This window comes from Haliaeetus albicilla, chromosome 4 (assembly GCF_947461875.1).
Source record: "Haliaeetus albicilla chromosome 4, bHalAlb1.1, whole genome shotgun sequence".
In the NCBI taxonomy this organism is placed as follows: Eukaryota; Metazoa; Chordata; class Aves; order Accipitriformes; family Accipitridae; genus Haliaeetus; species Haliaeetus albicilla.
The window spans coordinates 19,284,809-19,310,146 of NC_091486.1; the positions used below are offsets into that span (position 1 = coordinate 19,284,809).

Consider the following 25,338-nt stretch of genomic DNA (forward strand, 5'->3'; position numbering starts at 1 on the left):
TACTTAATAGCCTTAAACCTCTGTATCACTGTGTCAGTACTTAGAAACCTAAGGGCCCTGCTTTCAAAAAGGAAGAAAATCGTCAAATACTGAATAATCCTTAAGAAGTCCAATTTCTGTCATAAATATGGAAAGCATTTTGTATAATCAAACAGCAGAAAAAAAATGTTTTACTTTGAATCCAAAGTGCAACCAGCCTTTGGGACATACTCCTTGTTGGTTCTGGTCTTTTGGAATCTCTTTCTCTATTTTCCATGCAAATTTACGTTTACAAATACAGGGAAGAGAGACAGTGCAGTTTTCATCACCCCAGAGTCCTGCGCAAGAAGAAAAATCACAGTTCAGTATCAGCTTGAGAATTGGAAAGGGTTTTTTTCTTAGCTAGCTTAGATATTGTTAAGAAGAGTATCCTTTAGTGGTTGAGTAAGATGAGATTCTACATCAAATACATTTGTACATATCGCATTACAGTGGATTTGATGGTCCATGGGGCTCATAATAAAATCAAACTGGGAATAAAAGTAAGTTAAAACAATTCCTCTACACTGAGTCACACAACATATGCCTATATCATCATGTATTTAAAAAAATATTATCTATGCAAAAAAAGGGAAAGATATAGAAATGATGTCTTCCAGATAAAATAGTTTGACTTCCTTACATTGAAAATCTTTGGCAAGATCCAGGTACTGACATAAAACGCTGACCTGCTTAGGAGGAAAACACATTTTTCAGTGCACTCAAGTTGTTGACCAGTTCCCATCTGCTGGCCAGCTGAGGGGGGAGGGTGGGCATCTCTTCCTTTTATCTGATAATAACTATAGGAACGCCAAACTCAAGCATTCGAAAGTCACGAATCAAAACCCCAAGACTGTGTGTGGAAAAAAAGAAGGTTTTACATTTTTTCAGTTTTGGCTTTTGAGGCTGAGATTACAAGAGTGCAGCTGGATTAATTTTTTTTCAGCTCTTCTTACAAATACAAAGCTGGATATTTTTTCTTTCCATGGAACCTGACATGTTTACTTTATCATGACTTGCAGATCTTCAGAAAACAGAGACTGTGAGATGACAGAAATCACTAGAACCAGCAGCACTGTATATTTTTTTAATTAGTGTAGTGAAATACAGAGCTATGTGATGATGTAAAGGCTAGCACCAAAACCATGGTACCCCCAAATCCCTCAGCAGATTGGCTACGGGATCGAAAATAAGCTAGAAACCTGAGTATTTAAAGTTGTGTGCTGATAGAAAAACAGTTTATAAATGTAGGAAAAATTGTTGCTCCATCCATCTCATTTGGTTCTAAGAAAACTGACTGTGAAACCCAGCAAGGCGTTAACATTTTTGCTATGCCGTAACAGATTCTTAAGTAAAACTAAAGTATCAGTATCACTGGAATCTCTGTATTTTGACATTAGAGAACTGGAACTATTAATATACTTTTAAATCCTACAACCTAGTCTCTGAGAGTATTAATGATATTGCACTATTCTTTTCTTAACCTTAAAAGCAGTTATGTAAATTATAACCATGTAACAGGACTTGAATATGGACGCATTTCTTGAGAGCAATTGAAAAAAACATAACGCCTTGAGCCAACAACAGAATCAAGTCACAACTCCTGCAGCAAAAGGAAATATAAAATAAACCTGTTTGTGATGAAATGAAGCCACATCTTTTCCCTGGTTTCTGCGGATTTCTTTCCCTCCCTTCATTCCAGTTCTGGTATGTTACTGGTGATTCATCTCTCCAGCTGCACAGAAATGTTAAGAGTGTAGTTACTCTTTTTCCTATTCTTACCTAAAAATACACCCTCCATTAAAAGCATTTGTAAGGAGATACAAGGTAGAAAGTGCCCCTTTATTAACTAAGCGTTAAAAAACCAACCAACAACAACAAGGTTGATATTCATATCTTTGGCTTGTATCTTCTATAACCCTTTCCGAAGAAATACGGTAACATGGAGATAAATTAAGGGTAATATATTCTGAATGATATTTACATGAGAACTGAAGTTGTCTCTTGAATATCCTACTCAGTCATCAAACCGTTTTAGCCCGTCAGACTGAATGGCAGCCTGTAAACAGGGCATGCCAAGTACAACTCACAGCAGCTGAAGTGTAGGTATTCTTACCGAAATTCATCACTGAGGTTTTCTGCGTGCAGTCCAATCCACCAGTGAACATCACTATTCGATAGCTATAAAAAAAATGTTTTGCCATATGTTTAGCTGTTGCTGGCCTCTTATCCAAGCATTAACAAACTCCTAAAGTCAGACTGTATTCAGACAAATAGCATCTCCATTGTGTTCCAATGGGAGAACAGCTGCTAAATCCTGCCCTTGTTAATTTATGTCACTTCAGTAAGGTTATTCACATAAGTAGAGCATGATTTAGCTCCCACTTTCCACTGGATTGCTGATGTATCTTCTGTAAACTAGGACTTTACAATTTTAGGAATTTACAGCCTATCTGGCTTGAAAAGGACTGTAGTCTTAGGCCAGAATTTGTTTTTCACCAACTCCTAAAAATAGACAATAGCAAATATTTCCTTTTAGCATTAATATACTGCTGGTCTTTAATGTTTTCAAAATGTTTTCTATGAACATTTACTGACTTTGTATAGCTCATACAAGAGACTCCTACAGCTGCTTTCCAGACTGACTGTTGTTCTCATGAAAGGGTCTAGACCTCCACTCCTAAAAGGCAAAGTATTATGGAAAAGTCACAGAAATAATGTAATTCAAACAGCTGCTTATTATTGCTGTGCTGACTTGATCCTGCCTTAAACTGTGAACAGGCTTCACTTTCAGGGTTAGCCACTCAATGGTCACAGTTTTGGGGTCTTTAGGAAAGAGCCAACAACAAAAAAAGAGCTCTGAATGTGCAGGACACTGGAAAAGCCATCCTGTCTCTGAGAAGCATTTATTTTTTTCCAGAAAGAACTGAAGTGCAGCCTGTGTTGTGGCAGCCACACTGTCCTTGGAGTTATAGTTAGGATTTCACCAGCTTACAGCTTACATAGCAATATCAAATGAAGAAAGTAGACATTTCTGACAAAGAGACTCAGGAATGCTGTCTGATTTGGTATTGCCTGGCCCCTGAGTTTAGTTTTCTGAGCACAGCACTCAGCCTACACATTAGAGTTTTTAAAGAAACAGTGAGAAATGTGATTTCAAATTCCACGTTAAGAAATTTTGATGAAGTTTTCTAATGACACATACAAAGTCTATCTGGACTGCTGAGTATTATTTTAGTGATTGCCATCATTACTCCTGCTTCCACAGGAAACTGGCTACAATCACTTTGGGACACACCTGGCTATACTGGGAAAGCTTAGCCAAAGGCAGCAGGCTTTACAATAGCTGTGTGTTACATTCTGAGACAAAACTTCAAGGAAGTTAATCTGATTTCCAATGCCAAGGAAGCAAACTTGGCTTTTTCATTGCAGAATGCTCACAAATTGCCATAATACCCACTAATGTTAATGATAAATCCGCTTTTAAAAGATCTGTTGAAAGTAAACACGACTTTAAAGAAGCATTCTGATTAGCCATTTTAAGTGATCTTAAGTTAGAAAAATACATCTTTTTTTAAAGCTATATCATTTTTTAAGTCATAAACATTTAGTGTTAGGTCAGGCAGTAATGACATCACATCACAATCTCTGGTAGATGTAGAAGAAGACAGCCTAGCCAGTTATGTTGCTCTTTCATTATAAGTTATTTTTGCTGTGAACTGTTGATTTAAATCCAGTTCATCATGTTTTAATACAAAATTACTTAAATAGCAGATAAAAATGACACATAATTCTCTGGAAACTTAAAACCCCCATACAACACAATTCTACTTATGCTTTCTATTGTAAGTTAAAAGCAGAGAAGGCTGTACACAGTGCAAGCAAAGCCAAGTGTGGGTCAAGAGCTTTTCTGTCTTTTAAAGATCACACTATGATATCCCTTTACATTACAGTTGTAGAATTTTGCCCTCAGTAAGGCAGATGTGTTATTTTTATTCTCTCTTTTTTTTTATTTTCCTTATTTTGCTTTTACTGAGAACACCTAAAAGAAAACAGACTTAGTTTCTTGGGAATTCATCTGCTTCTGCAGCTATTTCTCAGCTTCAAAGCTGTTTGTTACATCAGAGTGGTTCTACAGAAATTCTGCTTTTGTCCAGAGGAGGGAATTTAGAGGCAGATATCTTTTTTCCCAGAGAAATATCCATAGTCGCAAAGGGTTTTACTTCAGGAAAACATCATACAGATGTGTGGATACATGGGAATGTTGCCCAAGCTGGTGTACACAGAGGAAAAGGTAATCTCTTTTCCATGGTCATAAGTACCCACATCCATTGTTTAGAGTTCTATAATTAAGGTGCAGAGAAATTGGTAATTCTTCATTCTTGGCGAGCTCTCCCCAAGAATAATCTTTCAAATCATCATGTTGAAGATTTAAACTATGAAGACCATTGCAACCATATGGACTTACTGCCCACATCATGCTAACATACCCACTGAAATGTCCCTCAGTATTGCTACCTGATGACCAGCTGCAAGTTACTGAATGGGAATGGAGCATAACCAGGGAACTGTGCAGGTCCAGGAGACATCCTGGTGGATGCAGAACCACTGTGTGAACACCTCAGGAACCACAGTGGGTCCCCTTGGTCATGGAGCTGGGGGGGGAGAAGAAGGAACAGAGAAGGATGTACACCACGTGTGAAACAATCCTTTCTCTTTATCCCTAATTACTTTCATTACTTTGGGATAGGAAGCTGGTTTTTGATCCTCTTGGGTCCTTTGAGGCAGAATGACCGGCCTGCTCATTAGCAGAGATGATTCTGCAGATTCTGAAATGTTACTGACTTCTTTAGCTAGATAGGGCTTCAGGGAAGGATGTGATAAATGAAGACAGCAAGAGAATTATTTCTGAATTAAAATGTCTTTCGGATTCTACCTGGAGCAACAGGCAGCCAGATATTCCAAAAAATGTAGCAGAAAATAGCCAGTTACTGCCTGAGGGTAGTTTTTGTTACCTTCTTAATTTTATTTTGAATAAAGGCTTGTTCACCAGAGGAATTTATTGTTGCCATTCCACTGCGAAGCCAGCCACAGACAAACTCATAGGTTTCCCAGTCCGTAGGACTGACATGGAAAAGGTATTCTGCTCCTTGATAATACATCCACGGCAGTTCTAGAAAACAAGCAAAAAAGTCAGTGGTGTGCAGGGGTAAAAACTCATTTCAAGTCTCATTCTTTGTGACCCCCGTGGCCCGCCTTCAGCCATGTGTCAGAGTACAAATATGCCACAACTAACAGCAGAACCATATTTAACATACCAATTTATGAAAACAAAATGCACTATGAGTAATTTTTTTAAAATAGTCTATCCTGTGATACTGCAGTAATATTAAGCCTTTGCCCTGCCTTTGCAAAAAGGCAGTTTTAACGTGATGGAGGGGTTATCAAACTCCTGTGCTTATTACTGGTGTCATTCCTTTACCCAACTGAAGTAGTATCTGATGTTTCAGTGTTCCTAAACAAAAGAGTAGCAGATTTTGATCTGTAGCAACCAGTTCCTACAGAGTTTCTTAATGTAAACTTTTAACTCGGAATATTTTAGTTATTTTATTTTTACCAATAGCTTAAATTGTATTTCCAAGTTGTAATGTTTCAAGATGCCAAAAAAGAAAATGTTTTCATACCAGCTATGTACCAATCTGGATTCTTTGGTTTAACACCTGTAAAAATACATAAATAAATTAAAACATTGCTGATTAAGAATGAAAAGAGGTATTTCACTGAAATTGCTTTCTCCATATGATAAGGATTTAATCAAAATCATGAAGAATACTGCTACTCTCATTCAGGGACAAAAAAAAAAGTGTTAAACATGGAATAAAATAAAATAATTGCCACACTTAACATTTTTACTAACCTTTACAAATAAGAACTTTGATTAACTCCTGCTAACTAACTGCTAATCACTGCTATCCATTTTGAAACTGATGGCACATATTAGACCTGTTAACTGGCAAACAAACCCTAATGGCCACATATAGCTTTGCCACAATTTCATGCAGAAGACCAATGAGGAGAACTCGAGATGTGGCTAAAAAGCAAGCTTTTAGGTATTTTTTTTCCTTGTCTCTCCTGAATTGCAAGTAATGGGTATGATAGACGATGTATGTTAATTAACATTTCACCTTTTGGTATTTTGCATATCCATTCACGCTTTTCATTGCAGTGTGCTGGAAAGACCGTTCTATTTACTTTGAACACACCACAGTTTCTTGAGTCATCTTCAACATACTTGCTTTCCAAAAATGAAGATACAACCTGAAAACAACACATTCATTACCTTTCACCAACAATCTCAGATGAAGCATTTCAAAATCTCACTATGGAGAAAAAGGAAGGATTTGGAGATGTGTGTATGGTAACATCTTAAGCAACAACTAGAGGACCACCTAAATTATGGTGGTAAAATCCAAAATAAAGGGTCCATAATCACGTTCTATCAATGTCTTGTTCAACTTTCCCATCTTATATCAGACTTCTTCTTCATAAAAATAATTGAATAGCTATGAAACCTACCAATTTTTTGACATGATTAGCAGTAGTTGCCCACTTCTAACAGCCTTTGCTTTGGTTCATCACATTGCATGATTGAACTTTGCACTCACATTCTGAAATTACTTAAGTAATGATGGCAGAGCTGGCACTGTTCTTTAAGGCTGAAAACCAATTACAGTTTAAAAACTGACCCTTCTTCAGTCGTTCGATGTTTAAATCCCAGGTACTAACCATTAGTGTGGCATGTGGCACCAATGCCTTCAATAAAAGTGGTATTAAAAAAAGGAAGGACTTAGCTCTGAATGCAGGCATGAACCTAACAGTCATATAATAAATAAAGCACCTAAGCACAGCTCTCAGGCTTTCCAACGCGTGTGCATGTGTACGCCCATAAATATGTATATATACACACACACACAATGTGTTCACTCTGCATATGCCTGGTCCTGGACTAAACACAACGTGCTTTGCAGGAAAGCACACATCTGCAAAACTTTATAATCCTACCAAACTCCTTTTGCAGTTGCAGAGCCCTTTTGCACAGGCTGCTATTTTAATAGTAGTGTACCATTAATCCTATTGTAACAATTACTTTAAGTGAAATATGCGGACAGGAAAACCAAACCGTTTTCCTGGCCAATGTTTGCTCACAAGGCTTATTTTTGTGAACTTATGCTTAGATATGACTTGAAAGGTTACTAAATATATAGTATACAGATAGTTACAGGTGTTCTGTCAGACCACTGCCATGTCCCTCCAGAAAGCAGGTTTCTTTTATTAAATCCAATCCAGAACTGTCTGTCTTCTGTCCTGTGATGGAAACAAAGAAAATAACATTTCTCATGCACTTTTTCCTTAGCTACTTCAGAAATTATTTTTTAAATAGTGCAAATACCCATATTCATTTCTTCTGGAATTCAATATATCATTCTGTAATACATTTCTTAAATTTTTAGTATCCTTGAAGTAAACTCTGGTTTTCCTACTAAAGCGTTAAATTATACTTTTAAAGATGAAAACATTTAAAACAGGATTAAAATTTCCAAACCTCCATTTCAACAGGGAATATTAACACACAAGAATATCACTTTGACATTAACAGTTGCTCAACACCTACTACAAAGATCACCTTCAAAAAGAATCATATTACAGTGTTGCTAATACACTTCACCCATTTCTAAGTTTGCTAGAGACTTCTTCAGCCACTAGTAAAGAGGATAGAAGAACCTAAAGTGTAGATTATTTTTACGTATTAGTATGATTAAGATAAATCTTGTTAGTGTTAAAAAAATACATTTACCTATCAAAAATTGTGTATAATAAATTGTTTAAAAATGTCTCTTCATAGATATGGCTAAAACTAGCAAGATGTGCTCCAAAATCTTGGCATAACGCTTCTGCTTCATCCCATGTTCTTCTCATCAGAACTTTTTCATTGTGAAATATCTGCAATAAAATAAACACTGTCATAAATGTAGTTGATTTTGGAGAGCAGTTGTTTCAGAAACCCATAAAAATCAAATATTATTTGCAGTTTTTCCTATAGTAAAGCCACGTATATTCCAAGTGCAGTTCTGATTCTTAAGACTCTCACTCACTTTAAAGTGCAGTGAAGGATGGTAACAATTAATTCAAAGCAAGTTTGTCACATACCTTGTAGCAGTTGAGCAGATTAGCTTCTGACTCCCATCCAAAATAGCAGGAACTCAAATGTTTTTGAAAAGTAAGTTCAGGTTCTTCATAAGAATTGATTTTTTGCTTGCACAATGACATTGCTTTGAAGTTCTTACAACTTTTCACCTCCCAATAACCAACAGGGTGCTGACCTCGCATAGCCACACATCCTCCAGAATGACCTAGACAGGGGAATAAGTGTTGAGTATCAGCATAAAGCATTTGAATTTTGTGAATTTTTGGTGAAGTGACTGTTTTATTGGCATCAGGTTCTGGATTAAACCTCGATGGACTTACAGAAGTAGCAAATTCTCTGGTCAGTGACCGGTTTGTAAGCCTGTCTTGGCTGACTTGAGCTTGTAAAAATGAACCATGACGAAGGGTTCCTCTCACAAAACGCAGCAGATGAAATACAACTTAAAATAGTACTTTCGCTAACTGCAGTAGTGAAGCAATAAACGTAAAGAGCCCCAAACTGAGAAGCACTTAGTGAAATGGAGTGTCTTTATTATTATGTCTCTATTCTCAGGTATTGCCAAGAGGTTTACATTTCAAAGGTTGAACAACTATTTCATTTTTTTGTTATTTGTTTTTTTGGAATGTTTTCCTTTGGACTACTATAAAACAAACAAACTCAAACAAGCAAACCAAGTATCTAAGGCAATCTCTGCCCTCCTTTTTTCATAAAAAATGCAAATTACAAACTGTGACCGTTACCAGATAAAATTCATGACTTCTCTGGGATCTTTTGCTCGGACTCTCAGCAAGCCCTGATGGGGTCCTTGAAAAGGCCATAAAGAAATGTATGAAAAACATCGCACAGAAAAAGAAAAATTTCAGGGATTAGCTGTGTCTGCAAGGAGAGCACAGCTGTTAATTTCCACCCCACCGCACCAGAGGGTGGGAAGAGTGACGTCCAGCATCCTGCCACAACCGGGGAGCCCACGATAACAGCACCCGAGTGCAAAGTGGGGAGGGAAGCTCTGGCTTCTCCACAACTGCCAGCTCATCTAACTCAATCCATGGTAGGAAGTTACAGAATTGATAAAAAATGTAAGCTTAACTCTCTGCTCTCTTGGCCAGGCAGGGAGGAAAGGACCAGGACTCTTCAGTCACTGCTAAGCCACTGGTGGCAGGGGGAAGAGAGTGCACTGCCCCCCTCCAAGCCGTTTCTTTTTTTATCAGCATGTTACTCACGTGGCTGGTACTTGTTCCAGTTTGTGTATCTCACAGAGTGATTATTTCCTGCTGTACTTAGCCAAAAGTATTCTCCTGTGTTGTTAAGGTCTTGCAATCCTATCCAAAAATACATTCTCTCAGATTTTACCATGCTACGGATCATGCTGTTGATAAAAGCTTGTTCAAACCTTAATAAAATAATAAAGACAAAAACTTTATTGAATAAAATAGGTTAATAGGTATTTCAGTGAATAGCTCATGAAATGATTTAAGTTATGCGAGAAGAAAAAAATATGTAAGAGATACTTAATTTTCTTTATAGAATGCTGTGGGGAACTTCAGGCATAAGTCTCTAGCATAAACCATACTATATCTTCCCTACTTTTTTTTCAGCATTTGGGCACACAGAAGCAGCAGTAGATTAAGATCTTACAAGCTCAATGCTTGAACTACAAAATGTAAAGACAGAATATATGAATAATGCACAAATAAAAATAAGAAACTCCTTGTATGAAGGAGAAAAGATAGCGGGGTCCAAAAAAGCTACAGAAGAAAGAAAAGGCTCTGCACAGAAGTATCCTATGGGAACCAGACACACAAACCAGCACTAAGAAACCAGAGTTGAAAGACTCAAAGCACTAGCTGATCTGACTACAGAAGGAATCATTTTTTCCTTCTTTAATTTCATTAAAGTTATGCGAGAGATTTACACCTTTTTGCAAGTAATAATTGTTGCATATAGTAACCCATTGGTCACTTAAATGTAATTTATTAAAATATAATTGGTATAGCATTATACAAAAATGCTTCAGTTTATGAGCACATTTAATGAGCTTCCTATGAAAATACATACAGCAAAATAAATTCCCAGTTTGGTAAAGACTTATATGACTTCTTGGTTTCACACATTGTGAAAAGAATGTCTAATACCACAAGGATGACATTAATGTAAAAAACTGAATGTATCTGTAATACTGAGAGTGACTGAAAACTTTTATTTAATTTTCATTTCCTCTGCATGTTCTCTTTTTATATCAACTCTCCTTCCTCTACAACCTACTTTTTAATGAATCTTTTAGTATCAATACACTGAAAAGTTTTTGCATTTTTCACACCAGAACAACAAACCTCAGCAGTAATTTAAAAAAAAGCTAAACTAACAACTAGCTTCTTCTGCCCCTCCCAATATTGGAACTGGGAACTAACATCATAAACAGTGATGGCTACACCCAGTAAAAATCAAATAAAAAGAAATAAGCAGAAAAAAACGGAAGACGTGCTTCCAGTGATGTGCAGAGTGCCCTCAGCTCCCTGTGACGTTTAAGCTGCAAATGCTCAGCTGCAAGAATTTGTCCTTTATCCTACCCATAAGGATTACTGTTGTACTGCAGTACAGCACTGTATGCATTGTGCACAACCCTGAAACCACCTGGCAAGCCAAATTCCCATTGATGCAAATCCTTCTGTGGGGTAGCCTGTGTTTTCCTAAAATTTCTAGCTATCATTCATCTGATTGCTGGCAGTTACAGTACCTCCCCTGTCCTAAAGGGAGGGGAGATTTCCTCCTTACAGTTTTTTTTACAATAAATACGTGGAGGTTAAAGTATGCATGTAATATATCTATCAGTATGTCTACAAACTTTAATAGGAATCCAACATACAGGGTAAATCACAAAGACAGCAGAGAAAACCCAAGCATCTGGACATCTGCAGAGGAGAAAGCCTTTGCTGAAGCTGAAGCTGGAATACAGGTAAACAGGAACAAAGCAAGGGAAGACAGACCTCAAATGCTTTCAAACATTTAGTCTCTCCCCCTATTTGCCAAGAACTCACGTAAAATGCATACATAAATAGAAACATTTATAAAATGTTAATTGATTTGGATTTACATTTGATGTATTTTTATTATAAAAATTAAATAAATTTTCATTTTCAGAATAGTTTCCAAGCACACTAATAAGTTTCTTAAAGATGTTACATACCTAGAAAGCATTTTGTTTAGATTCCTGCATGCTCAAATGTGTGCACACTGCTGTGTTTATTAGCCTAACAATTGCTTTTTACTAAATTTATTTTCAATTAAAAAATAAAGCAAAGCACACCTTTGATTTTAGCTGGTGTTAGTAATTATGTTTGCCTCCCACGCAAATATTATTTCATAAAGGTAATATCTTTTGTCATGCAATACTTTCTAAAGTTAGAATAGCTCTTGTTAGAGGTATCTTCACGCTCTCTAATAGGGTTAACTACCTGTTTGTTACTGATACAAGTGCAGATGGGCAGAAATAACCACTGGAAGCATGTTCAAAACTTCGAGGGGTACTGTCGATTTTGTAACAATATCCACCATGTCTTTCCCATCCCTTAAAAGAAATGAACATTATTTTATAGATTATTAATTACTATATAGTTGTTAAAAACTTGATCCCCTTTTGTACTTTCTGTCTGATCATCATGGATGTCCCTATAGCCCTTTTCCTTTCTACCGTGGTTCAAGAGTAGTTACCCTCAAGGTCACTGAAAAAGTGGGTAAATTTAACAAAAGTTTCAAGTTTAAATCCTCAAATTGTGCAAAACCTGGCTTCACACACACACACGATAACATCTTTAACGGGTATGACAAAAATGTGGGCAACAGCTAAGGCGCTCTCCCGCATACTACTTTTGTTTCAATTTTATACTTTGAATATTGTTTTACTGACTAGATTTTGGGGAGGTATGCCAGGCCCCTCAGACAGCCATCTCTTTGGCATGAAGCGTGTAGTAGCACTTGCTGGTTTCCACCTGTGGTAACTCACTGCTGATACCTAATACCTGAAGTGCAAGGTAAACAGCACCATGTCAGATTCAGTTAAGTTGTTATAAAAAGGATTACAGCTGCCCTTTGTCTTCAACTGTAAACAGAAATATTTCTTCCAGAAACTGCTGGCCTTTCATACAGCAATGCACTCTAGTTATTTACCTTTTCTCAGCTCCCTTTCTCATTTTCAAATAGAACTTGCAAATAAAATAAAATAAACCAAAATAAAATAAAATAAAATTTAAATTAACAATCATCCTACTCTAATAATACTGAATTAAAATGACACATTTTCATGGTTTATCAGATAAGCCAGAACACTGGGTCAGTGGTCAGCCTGCCTTACTTCTTCTTATTATTAATCTTTTATTTCTTATTATTCATCTCTGGGCATCCAGAAAGTGCCACCAGGACTGGTGTGAATTCTGCCTGTGTGAGTTCACGCGGCGTACCTGCCTGGTCATCCTGCATGAGTGTTCTAAAATCAAGAGAATTAAGAGATAACAAACCATCTCTGTCTAAACTTGAAGCCGCACACAGACAGGAGAATCAGCCCATCTCGCTTTGCCTCTCCCATGAGGGAGGTGCTGCTTGCAGGGGAGCGCACAAAGCAGCACAACGGGGAGCAAGCACAGCACCCAGGCGGGCACCACCAAACACTGCTCGATGGTGACGTTAACAGCAAAAGGAGAAAAAAGGGGAAACGGATAAGCTCTTTTTCTGCTATCCATCCTCGGGTACAATAAAATGTACAAGAAGATGCCGCAGACTTATTCAGGACAGCAATCAAACATTATGCACAACCTTCAGCCCTGCTGAATCTGAGGAGGCAAATTTCAGCTTCTAGTTCGGCAAGTGTTTGCTGTCAGGGTAGCTGACAGCTCTGCTGCCTTTTACTATCATCCCCCTCCAGTGCCTGGAAGACGGCTGGGCACAGCCCTCTATGGCACGAAAGCAGAGAAGCAAAACAAGCTGTAGTATCAGTTTCTGCGGTTTCACCTGAAAATGCCACGTACGCGTTGCTCAGATGCTGGCTTTGCGAACAAAAATAAACTGGGTTGAGGCTCTTCCCTATCTCCCTACCAACGAGCCGGGACCCCCCCGAGGGAAGAACGCGCCGGCAGGTGCCGAGGGCTCTGCAGCGGCCGGGGACCCAGTGGGCTCTCGGCAGTCCCACGGGGGACACAGCAACGCCGCTTTCACTTTGATGTGCGCTTAAACGCAGGGAATGGGGGCTGGAAGAGGGCTAACTATTGACCAAAAAACCCTCTATGGGGATGCGGGTAAGAAATAGCAAATGTCTAGTTTCCTTCAACTGCAGTTCTTGAGTGATAAATGCACTGGTTCGAATGAAGCAAACACAATCATCCTGACCTCTCGGAAATCTTAATCTGGAGCAAACAGCACTGCATAACCTTCCTCTTAAAGCTTTCTTGGTGCCTAAAGACTGGAGTAAAGTAATTTGAAGCTAATCTTTACTTTAAGAAAAAATAACAAAATTGTGGAGTACCTGAAGGCCAGTAAGCTTGCATTGGGGGCAAACACAGATTGAGAAATTCCAAACTTAAAAGGCTGCACAATTGGTGAATAAAATGGCAGATGGCATTCTGTACGGATAAATATGAAGTGATGCACATGGGGACCTCCCCTGCACCCCCCAATCATTTCATGTGTGAAGTGAGGGACAGCTACCTCACTCTCCCTGGGCGGGAATGAGATTTGGGCGTTATGATAGTTAAGATCCATGAAACATCAGCTTAGTCAAAAAGTCAAATTGAACCTTAAGAACTGTGAGGAGAGAAAGAACAGAGAAGGTTACTCTGTCCTTTTAAATTCACTTTTTGCCCTTTTTTTGAGTTCTGACTTCCAATCTCAGAAAAGAATATTAGAAAAGAAGGGCATCAAGGATGATGAAATGTATGGAGCTGCTTCCACATAAGCAGTAACTGAGGAGGCTGGGACACTTCAGCCTGGAAAAAGCAGATGCCTTAGGGAGGGTGTGACACGGGTCTACAAAATGGTGAGAGCCATGAAGGTGGGTGACTACTTCAGTACAAGACCTTGAGGACAACAAAGAAAGCTAAGCTAGCAAGAGGAAGGTTCAACATGGAAAGCAGGTGGCATTTTTTCATTCAAAGGGTAGTAGATTTATCGATGTCCTCACTAAGTAATGTTGTGAATGCGAAGAGTTCACGTGAGTTCAAGGGGAAACCAGACGAGTGCTTGGAGGGGATACCCAATGTGGGCTGTTAGATACACAACTCTTAAAAGGCTCAGGAAATCCCCTGAATGGTTGGGGGTCAAGGGAAAAACCAGGGGAAGTATTATCTGTATTTGCCCTGTCCTGCTCTTCCCCAAACATCACTTGCAGCCACCTGTGGGAGGCAGAACATGAGGCCAGATGGACCCTTATTCTGAGCAGCTGCCCTTCTGCTCTTTACGAGGTTTTGCAGCCTTAATAGCAATTCTCTTCTGAAAAGTACAATTCTCTCCTGTTACAACAGTCATAAAGACAGATGCTCAATTTAGTACTACACTGTTATCTTTTGATGCACTAACTAAAGTGTAGAGGACCAGAGAAAGTCACCAGTACAAATACAGTCAGTTCTGCACACAGAAACCTCCAACTCGATTATCAAGGAGCTGACAGCTCCACAAGCTGTTTCAAAAGCTGGTTGAAAGAAAATGCTTAAAACTGTTATTTCAGTGTTGGGGAAAACTGCCCAGAGAATCTGACCTTTGCAATAAAATACTTATTCTCAGTAACAGCCTGCTGACTAGGAAAAAAGAATAGTTGACCTGCTAAAGGAAGAAAGTGCTTAGCACTTTTTATGTCTTAGGATGACAGAAGTGTAGGAAAAAAAGAGCTCAGGTTTCTGGTAACTTGATATGGACATACTGTAAAAACTGCAATCAGCAGAACCACAGAAAATGTTAAAGGCTAGTTCATATGATGCATAAGTTGTAAAACCAACATGAGATGAAAGCTCAGTAATAACACATAAGACTATAAAGCTTTAGAAAAGCAAACAACTGTGCCTGAGGCCAAAGCTCCCTGAGAATCTACTAGCAATCCAACATGAATAACAGTACGAGGTTAACGAAGCAAAAGATCAAATGTGAGAAACGCCAACAGATATTCTGTACATTTAAGGTAGGTCAGCAACAGAAAAATGGGGGGGGGGGGGGGGGGAGGTAAATCTGGATGACATAAAGACTTAGTCCTGGAAAATCAGGCCTGTAACTAGCAACAACATATACATTGAGTGTTAAAAGAAAGTGAGGTGTCAAGACAAAATGTCTGAAATCAAATGCAGCTTTGAGTAAGCTTAGTACTGACTTCTTTTGATTAAATGAATGTAACTTTTTTTCCACATTGGAAAGAAAAGGGTCTATCAAAACCAAGGGACTATAACAGGGTTCAGCATATGTCTTTACAGGGTATGAAACATTAACAAGCAGAAATTTATCCTAAGTAGCAAGTTTGCCCGAACAGACCAAACTACCTATTACCAGTGACTCAATCTCGAGTCTCGATCCTGTGAGGTACCAGAAGTTGACATCCTGTCAAGCTCCTGACTACAGCTGGAAGTCTTGATGCTCTGCACATTTTTCACATGGTCAGGACTGTGACAAACCTTTCTTACACTAATAACACACAGAATTCTTGAGTGATGAAATACATTGGTCCAAATGAAACGAATGCCGTTACCCTAAACTTCTGGAAATGTTAAGCTGGAACTTCTGCCTCCATAACGGTATGACCAGAATGCTGGGTCTGACCACTGTACGTCTGGGGAAAGATGGCACCCAACTCCAAAGAGTTCAGCTTCAACCGTCTTGTAATTCAACTGAACTCGTTGTGTTTCTTGACTTCTCAAGAAAAAGGACAGGAAATTAAAAAAGGAAAACAATGAGCTGAAGAGTAAAGCAAGTTCGAGAAGAGAGATTTTTGTCGATAGAGGTTCACAAAACTTCCCCAGAGTTTTGAATAAAACACAAAGTCTAAAAGTTTGCTCTTTTCACACTGTGAAAAGGACCTGATGGCAAATAAACCCATACTTTAACATGTTACCTTTTACTACCAGAATGCACAGCCTAAAAGCCTGAAAACCTGTTGCAATGTCCTATTTAGATAGCTGTGCTCCTTCCCATTTGTGTGTGAAAGCAAAAGGAATGCTAATGTACGAGTGGAAGAGTTCACTCTCTGTGTCAATGAAACTGATTGTTTTTCACCCTGACATTCCATTTCAATGTATGAAAACCATGTGTGGGATGAGGCATCATATAACAGCCATTATTTGCACAGATGGTGGACAAAAGGGTTTTCACTTTTGATCTAGAAAGAAATAGGAACATGGGTCACAACCGCTGACAACACAACAAGCCATGAAAGGCATCTTGGGAAAGCTTTTAATCTTACATTAAAATTTAGTTTATATAGTTTTAAGGCAAACAATGAGATTTTTCCTAGCAAAACATGCATGTCTTTATTAACAAGAAAAACTAAAATTATCTATTTACATCCATATGTTCCGTAGCTACATTTAGAGGTTTCCTATATAATTCTATTTTATTAGTAAGTCTCTAAAAACAAACAAAAACCACAAACCCCCTTACCTCTGGACAACTTGATTCCAGTTCAGGAGAGACATTATTAAATTCCCCTGCTTTTTTGCAAATGTAGAAAGATCTGTCTTCACATTTTTTAACCTTCCAATGTCCTTCCTAATGGAAAAAAAGAAGTATATTCTGTACATACTTATATTCTCATGCATTTCTAGACACACATTAGATTACAGTCCCCCCTCCTGTTTTAACTTTTCAGTAAAACTAAGTAATTTTTCTCACTCTATTCATTTATTTATCCTTCGATGGACCATTTATTTCTATCAACACTGTCAGCAGGACTTTTCAAATCAATCATACAAAAGGGTTTGTCTCTTTGAATCACTCTGGGATGTAATGCATCTTAATTGACTAACAACTATGGCCATGCCAGAGCACTTACTCTTCAGCATAGACAGGAACTTTCTGCCTATCTATTATAGTTCTTCAGAAGATTAATCTTTATATTTGAACAGTCCTTACTCAAAATATTACAAAGTTTGTATGATACAATTTTCAGACATCTACACACACTGGACATGTACCAAAAATAATGCTTGAAGAATTTTATCTTGAACCTCCTTTTCCTTTGTATTTTACATTTTCATTTGTTTGTTTACACTTGCAAACTGAGTAAAATATGGTTTTGGGTATCTAAAACCCACAATTTCACCAAAGTCCTATTTTCTACTTCCAGTGGGAACCGACTTTTCCAGGTCACTGTAATTGTCTTGGCTTTCCCATGAGTTAATGATTACAACCTGGACCCACTACTAGAGAGACAACAGAAACTCTTTTTGATACAGTTTTCACACTTAGACAGAACATACTTTACAAAAAGAAAATGGATTATAGTGCTACTTACGTAAGTCATGTATTACTGAATATAAGTATTGTTAATTGTAAAAGTAAAGTAAATTTATAACCAAATTATGAAAAAATTGACAGTGCCATGAATACCAATAAGACAGGACACAGCGTTATTTGAACATCACTCCCAGTTTTACACCACCTGACTGATTTGGGGTCAATCTTACTGCTGTCAACTTCTATAATTTTCTGTAGATCTAGACTACTACCTGTTTTTGAAAGATGCTGCGTAAAATTTATAAATATTGACAGCAAGATAAAATAGGCACAGCTGACAGTTTTTCAAAACTGAATTTGAAGCTTTCAAGACCAGAACTGATGCATCATAAATTGATACACACACTTGGATTTTAAATTGTTTTGTTTTTATCAAAATACCTACTCATATTTGTTCTCTTCCATTTGGCTACCTTTAAGTAGAACATTTTTTTATTGAACATAAGTTCAAAATCTATGATTAATTTTCTGTGCATCAGTGCTGCAAAATACATTGGTTTCTAAAGGCTACATTGCATTTATCACAACATGAATATATCAGGAATCAAAAACCAAAGTCATACTACAGGTCAAGGTTTAAAAAAGTACACACAGTGAGAAAATAAATTATTATGAGCTAAAATAAAAGTGTCTGCCTAATTCTTTCAAAAAGAAAAGGAAACTTACAGATCCTTGTGCTGAAACACAGAGTTGTCCTGTTCTTTGAAAGGTGTTAGGTTCCTGGCTGTGCCAGTTAGAGAATTTTACTGGGGTGCTATCTGACCACTCAAAAACAATGGGGGTGTTATTACTGTATAACCCAATCCATGTTTCAGTTACATTTTCTGTAAAAGAATAAGTGAGTTCAGATTTTAATGGTGAAGAAATAATGCTTGTTGTTCCTGCAACATCAACACCACCATTAAAAATTATTCATGGGATTTTCATAAGAATTACCTTCTTTCAGGAAAAAAAAAAAGCTGTATAAACTTTAGGAAACCTTACTGATGAGATAATGTTCTACTACCCTTGAAGACTAAATTGTTTCCAAAATAGATCAACATACACAATAATATGCTTTGAAATCCTGAAAAATACAAATCAAGAGCATATGCACTTTTTTGAAGTTCACTGGGCAGAAAGCCTGACATGGAAGAGAAAGATCTCTTCTTATAATCTTCCATGGCACTCGCAGCTTTAGGCTTCTCTGAGTGATGTTTGTAAGTTCCAGCATCAGCACGGTTGTAGCCACAGTGGCTGGCAAACATAGGAAAGGCAAGGTTTGCGGTTTGATGTAATGTCTTACTGGACCTGTCTTACTTGACCAGCTACTACAGCCAGAAAAAGCAGACAGGCTTTCAGGTATGTTAAGCCCTCCTCCTGAGAAGAAGCCTGAAGCAGGTCTGAAATAGAAGCAGCAGACTTTGAAGCTGAATACAAGCTGAGAACAATTACATCTATCCATTACAGCATCTCTGCAAATTACGGTATTTGGTATCTGTGGAGAGAGTTAATAGAGGTGAAGATGATGATACAGCGGTTAATCTCCTAAGAGAAAGACAGACAGGACAGCAGAGAGGATGGGTCGCAAAAGGGATGATAATGGGAGATGATGTCCAGTAAATCCAGTGTATCACACCATCCTGCAACCACAGCTGATGGGACAGAGTTGATAAAACACATCACTGTGCCCCAGCTCTGGGAAGCTTAAACTCATGGCCAAACTGTGCAGCTCTGCCAGCACACTGGTGTCAGCTGGAGGCACAAAATATTCTCTTTGCTGCTGTTATGACAACAAAAGTCTTGGCATCGCTGCACCAAAGAGCTTTTGTTCATTAAGTTCCCTGTGTAATTATGCTGCCTCTTAGGACAACGTGGACTAGTAGAACTCCTTTGATACACCCTGCTGCCATCAAAGGGGACTCTGTCAACATACTAGCAGCAGCAGCAGCAACTTTGCAGCATGGACAAGGCCACCTTGAAAGCAAAAGATACTCTGAATGGTTGCTTCTAAGCACAATTCTTGCATAAGGATGATGACTCAATATTTTGCAACAGTTTGCAAGGAACCAGCCAAGAACAGGAAAGAACAAAAGCTACTGTATTTACTGTGTCCTCACTATGTTTACTTTGTTGATTCACTTCTTTGTTTTAAGTATGGTTATTGGAGAAGGTGATGCTATACATTTTTAAGACTCCTGGAAGGAGCATGCACCATGCTTTCTTTTTTTGTAAACATCATTTGGGTATGCCATGTAATATACAGCTGAAGTGGCTAACAATGTTAAAGGGCTGCACAAAAGAGCATCACAAAACACTTCAAGAAACATTGCGCACTTTAAACTAACTCCCAAAACTCACCACTTTCAAGCAAGTTAAGGAGCAGCTCTGCATCTGCCATGGAGGATATACTAATGAGCCCGCTGTTGTCACTTTGGCATGAGATAAAAGCATCGTTCCAGCTCTTCTCCTCTTTATGAAGTCTGTAGCAGTTGCGATTGTGTGGGTACCAGCCAGCATCACAACGAGTGGCATAATACTTCCACGTATCTTTTAATTAAGCATACAAAGTTTGTGTATATTAGATAGAATTGCCAAGGTTATGCTATGTTTATAACACAGAGCTATTTTTTTATCTTTAAATGCTGAAAACAGCGTCGTCCAAGATGACTTAAGGAGGCCAAAACACATGCTCTATGGAACGTCACCTACCAAGCAAACTGAAATTTCTACCACTTTATTTTATGATTCAACCATTTGGGCTGCTGGACTAGTGCAAACACGCTAATGGATCTGTTTTTCAGTTTAAAACACATTGTAACTCCCGTATTACCTCTGAACCTGATTCAAAGTCAGCGAAAGCTTTTTCAGATGTATTACCTACAAAAAGTTTGGGTAAATCCTTTCTCATTATCTGAAACAAGTAGGGAAACTTTCTTTCAAGTTATCAGGAAGAAGCTGAACCTATGTAAGTTGTTCTTATCAAACCAAAAATTAACGTTCTAAACTCAATTCTGAGTTTAACTTTCCCACAGAATGGGAGTCCGAGGCATTCTATGCACTATATATCCTATACTCATTATATAAACACTTTAAAAAAATATATGTACAGGTCTTTTTTTGTATATCAAAAGTACAGCATGCCATAAAAGTAACTTCAAATTTTGAACTGCATTTATACAACTTTCTTCTCTGTGGGCCACTGGTTAATTCCATTCGAAGGTGAAAACCTATTTTTAAACTCAAAAGTGTGGCTCTATTGTACTATAAAGAGAATGAGCATTTTGTAAGCCTCTGATCATGTAAGGAACCAATTAAGTGCTATGCATATTAAAATTATTTGTTAGTTTTAAGACTCTCAACATGTTTTCAAGGTTTGCATTTAAACAGAAAAAAGTGTTACTACATCAGTTAAAGTAACCTGTATTCAACTTGAACTAGCAAATCCATATGTTTAGCCCAGCTAAGACTCTGTTCTGCTGACTTTATATACAAGTGACTTCCTCTTGTTCTCCTTCCACACCCACAAATAGGATATAGTAGCATTGAGACTTACCCAATATTTCATGCTCTGTCTCATTTAAATATTTTTTGCATACAAAAGGCAATCCAGATTCACATAAATAACTTTGCCAGCCATACTTCAGTTTTGAATTAATCACTGCACAATGATTCTCTCTAAAACGGTTATCAGAGACATCTGCAAACACATTTTTGAGAAGCATAAAATTACAAAAAATCAGTTCTTACTTGTCAAATAGTGCTGTAGGGCTCTCTGCATCTTATTGAATGAAGGTACAAACATCCCTGCACACCCAAACTTCTAGTACTGTTACACCAGTACTATGGACAGCTGAACATTGACCATGATTTATACATGTGTGGCAATCCTTCCTTGGCTGCTGCTATCAGATGGGAGGCTGAAATAAGCTCTAGTGTCTATCCGCCTCAAAAGGCGGACTTCAAAATGTAGCAAACCAAGTCACAAAGCTTATGCTAATGGGCTAATGTTAATTATAGCATGTTAATGTAAACAAATTGAAACTCCTTTCCTCCACGAAACCAGCTAGAGCATAGCTTTCAAATGTGCAACTGGAATCTTAAAAACACCTTTAAAAGTAAATGACAAAAGGGCTAGATCATTAATGCTCTGAACAGATCCATCTCAATTGATGCCAAGTCCCTAGAAGGGGCTTTTAGTTCATGAATATGAATAAATATTTCTACAAAAAAAGAGAGGTACACTTGTTCACTTGATTCACTTTTCAAACGCAGCGTAGGAACACCAGTCTTGTATCAAGCTGCAGTTACAGAGAGCAATAATTACACTGCTATAACATATCCAAGAGGAACATCAAGTACTTGCTCTCCAGTTCACAAACACCAGCGGTGCTCCATCTGACCACTGCCAGCCAGCATCTTCCTCCAGGCGATTCAGGCCCATCCACAGCATCACGTCCCTGGCATTTAACTGCCCTGAAACAGAAAAAAATAAACAAAGTAATACTTCACACTTCCCCCATGTGTTAAAATATCTACAGGTATAGGTCCGCTGTCCTGACTTGGTACAATAGGAATAAAACAAAACTTCAAATCAGTCTCCAGAAAGTTCAGGCTGTTTTTTCTGTCCTTAGAAAAAGTCTATTACTTTGTTAATCAACACAGAGATGAAAAGGAATAAATTCAGAAGTCTGTACCCTTCAAAAGCTATTCATCCTGCAAACCCTTCCTGTAGAAGTCATTGATGACCTTAGAAATTAAATCTAGAACAAGCAGCTACATAAACACTAGCCTGTTTCAGCTTTCCGTAAATAAAAAAACATTCAGTCCCTTTACAGCCTGCAGGCATATCAAAAAGCTAATGAAATAATTCTAAAAACTTCCTGTTAGCTTATAGTCTGCAATTGAAAATCAGCAATAATGGGTAGCAATGGGCAAGAAATCCGAGGCAGCCTTTCACGTCACAGCTCTACCATCCACTCCTCCACTCGGTCCCCTCAACGCACACTAAAATACCCACAAAAGCCATGCTGTCAGAAGGCTCTGCAAAATTTGTCTGAGATGCTTGCTGCATGGGGGAAAGCAAAAGGCTTATCAGAGAAGGAATACTATCCATTTATGAAAACAGAGTTGGCATTTTTTCCATACAGGACATTTACTTCAAGTCTGGAGAAACGTTCTCGTCATTCACATTTGGTGAATTCAAGCTTGCAAAGAAAACTTAACAGGAGAAAGGGACACCAGGGCACATTGCAGAGAAGGCAAATATTTGTATAATTCTCCAAAGAAAACAAACACACTCCACAACCACAGCTGCAAGAATGAATGGGAGTCTCTGTGGGGAGGGAGAATTAAGACAATTACACCTTCACATAACACATACCACCACCTCTGTACTCAGGTTATTAAGGTGGTAACTTACCTTCACCCTTGCTTTTTCAAACAGCTCTACTGAAGTGTGTTATCTGACGAAGCCTCGCAAGCAGCAATGGGAGAGGTATCACACAGAGTATCAAGCTCTAAAGTCTACCCCTTTTTCACGGCTAAAGAAGAAATCGAACTACAGGTTTCCTACAAGGTCCCCAGAGAAATGTCTACTCACTGCTTAAGTTACTTATGTAGTTCTGCTCTTCAGGGTCGGTGACACTCAGCAGGTCTCCTCCTTGCAGCTGACAGGCAGCCCGTGCCTCACGCCAGGTCAGCACAGACGCAAGGTTGAACTGGTAGCAAAGGTGCGTGTCGGGGTTCTTCTTCCAAAAAACGTCACAGCCGCTCTCTGCTCAGAAACAGACCCATCACCAACAGCCCAAGACTACAAACTAATCAGAAATATAACACCTGTAACAATTCAATTAATTAATGACAGTAGCATCCCAATGGAAGCACGATTATGAACTCCTTTCATGTTCCTTTGTTAAAGAACATATGGAAATATGACAGTAACGGAATAAAATGCTGCTCTGTATTTCATACAGTTCATAAAATACTCAGGAGCTGGTCTGCAGCTGGTGATGATTTTCACAGCTCTCACAAAGCCAACAGTTTTAATGTATACCAGCTGATTGTGTGTTCCTAAGGCTGAATGTTGAAATATTCAAACTATGAACACCTCACCGAACTTGTGGAGGAGCAGTCACTGGATCTCCTTCTATCTTGTACTCAAGAGAATAAACTTACTATAATTACAAGGTATAAGCAAGGCTGAAAATACCATCTATTACAACGGTTGCCCAGAAATCCTCATTACAAAGACACACTTACAGCTGGTTTTAAGATGCTTTGGAACAGAGATTTGAAATGCAGCTTGAGCAGGGAGGGCTCTTCCAAACCACTTCTGCTGATGGAAGAAGCTATTTTGCTTATTTACACAAGAAGCTGGAATATTCATGAAGATTATACACCCAAAATCCTCCTGAGTGCAAGTATTTTTAAAGCTATTGCTTCTGAGTGTTTTAGGCCCAAGATGTGTCCAAGTAGTGCACAGAAAAAAGGGAACGTGTGAGATGTAATGCAGTCAAAAGCAGAATGTGACTTTGCAAGAGCAACCCTTACTTTACATGCTTCAGAGAAGCTCCCTCCCTATCACTGGGACAAAGGAGAGAGAAGTTTAGCTGCAGGGTACGGTGAATGGGCTGGGCAGAATAACATCCTTTTGCTCACCCCTTGTAGTTTTGCTTTTGGGATGAGGACTTGGCTCTCCAAAGGCCAAACATGATAAATTATAATAAAATTCACTAAAGTCTTCTTTTGCATTTTCTAAAGAGACATTCCCCTCTAATAGAAGGGAAGTAATCCAAAATGGAGTGCGTCCTAGAATTACTAATAAAGAACAAGGATACTTTTGGGGGGAGAGAGAAGACAAGCAACATCTTACCAGCATTTGGGCAAAACCCCCATTTTTCATCTTGTTCATAGTGAGTTGTTGTGGCACACCAGTCAAATTCCTTTCCATCTCTGGTACACTCATAATACCACTTGTTGTTATATTTAAATGGAAAAATGCATGGGAAACCAAAAGAATTTCCCAGCAAGGTGTATGTTTCTGGAATAAACAAAATGCAGAGATTAAAAGAATGCAGACCACAGAAATTTTTTCACCCCCATATTTCATTATTCCCATTTTTAGCAGCAATGATAAAAATAAAATGTCTAAAGTTATTTTCTAATTTTAGTTTTTAATTGATAATACTGCATTACAAGTATGAGCAGCATAACTTCAGCAAACAGAATTTGGAAATATTAGTTTATGAAATTTGTCACCATGAAATAAGGCACATCCTCGTAACTTCCTACAACTGAAAAAAAACCAAACCAAAACCTGAATAATTAACATATAAAATCTGCACTTACATTTCAGAACAACTACATAAAACATTAGTTAGCAGAATCAGCACACGCTTGGATGCAAACTACTTATTTTTTGTTAGTCTATGACAGATGAACAATTTAGCATTATTGCCCCTGCTCCTCTCACTCTTTATAAAGTGGATTTCTAATGTTTTTTCCATCCTCTTTGTCATTCTATGGGAAAGGAAATGTGAAAGACAAAGAAATATTAAATAAAGGTTCAAAAATAAGTTTTTACACCATGGGGAATAATAATCTAGCTAAAGAACTGATGTTACATACATCTGTTGTCATAACCAATTAATGCCTTA

General features: G+C 38.1%; 1 protein-coding gene across 3 annotated transcripts in view; it reads right to left on the reverse strand.

Annotated features, from left to right (window-relative positions):
• Positions 1-25,338, reverse strand: part of PLA2R1 (phospholipase A2 receptor 1) — a 43,894-nt gene that overhangs the window by 12,924 nt on the left and 5,632 nt on the right. For all 3 annotated transcript variants that reach the window (XM_069781219.1, XM_069781220.1, XM_009914915.2), the window contains 18 exons: positions 24,555-24,722; positions 23,283-23,456; positions 22,043-22,156; positions 21,237-21,380; positions 20,042-20,230; positions 18,368-18,525; positions 16,847-16,954; positions 11,677-11,789; positions 9,445-9,614; positions 8,227-8,429; positions 7,874-8,019; positions 7,299-7,383; positions 6,204-6,336; positions 5,703-5,738; positions 5,034-5,191; positions 2,135-2,199; positions 1,650-1,753; positions 175-317 (listed from right to left, as the gene is read on the reverse strand). In XM_069781219.1, the coding sequence (XP_069637320.1) occupies positions 175-317; positions 1,650-1,753; positions 2,135-2,199; positions 5,034-5,191; positions 5,703-5,738; positions 6,204-6,336; positions 7,299-7,383; positions 7,874-8,019; positions 8,227-8,429; positions 9,445-9,614; positions 11,677-11,789; positions 16,847-16,954; positions 18,368-18,525; positions 20,042-20,230; positions 21,237-21,380; positions 22,043-22,156; positions 23,283-23,456; positions 24,555-24,722 (2,411 nt within the window). The remainder of the gene's footprint in view (positions 1-174; positions 318-1,649; positions 1,754-2,134; positions 2,200-5,033; positions 5,192-5,702; positions 5,739-6,203; positions 6,337-7,298; positions 7,384-7,873; positions 8,020-8,226; positions 8,430-9,444; positions 9,615-11,676; positions 11,790-16,846; positions 16,955-18,367; positions 18,526-20,041; positions 20,231-21,236; positions 21,381-22,042; positions 22,157-23,282; positions 23,457-24,554; positions 24,723-25,338) is intronic.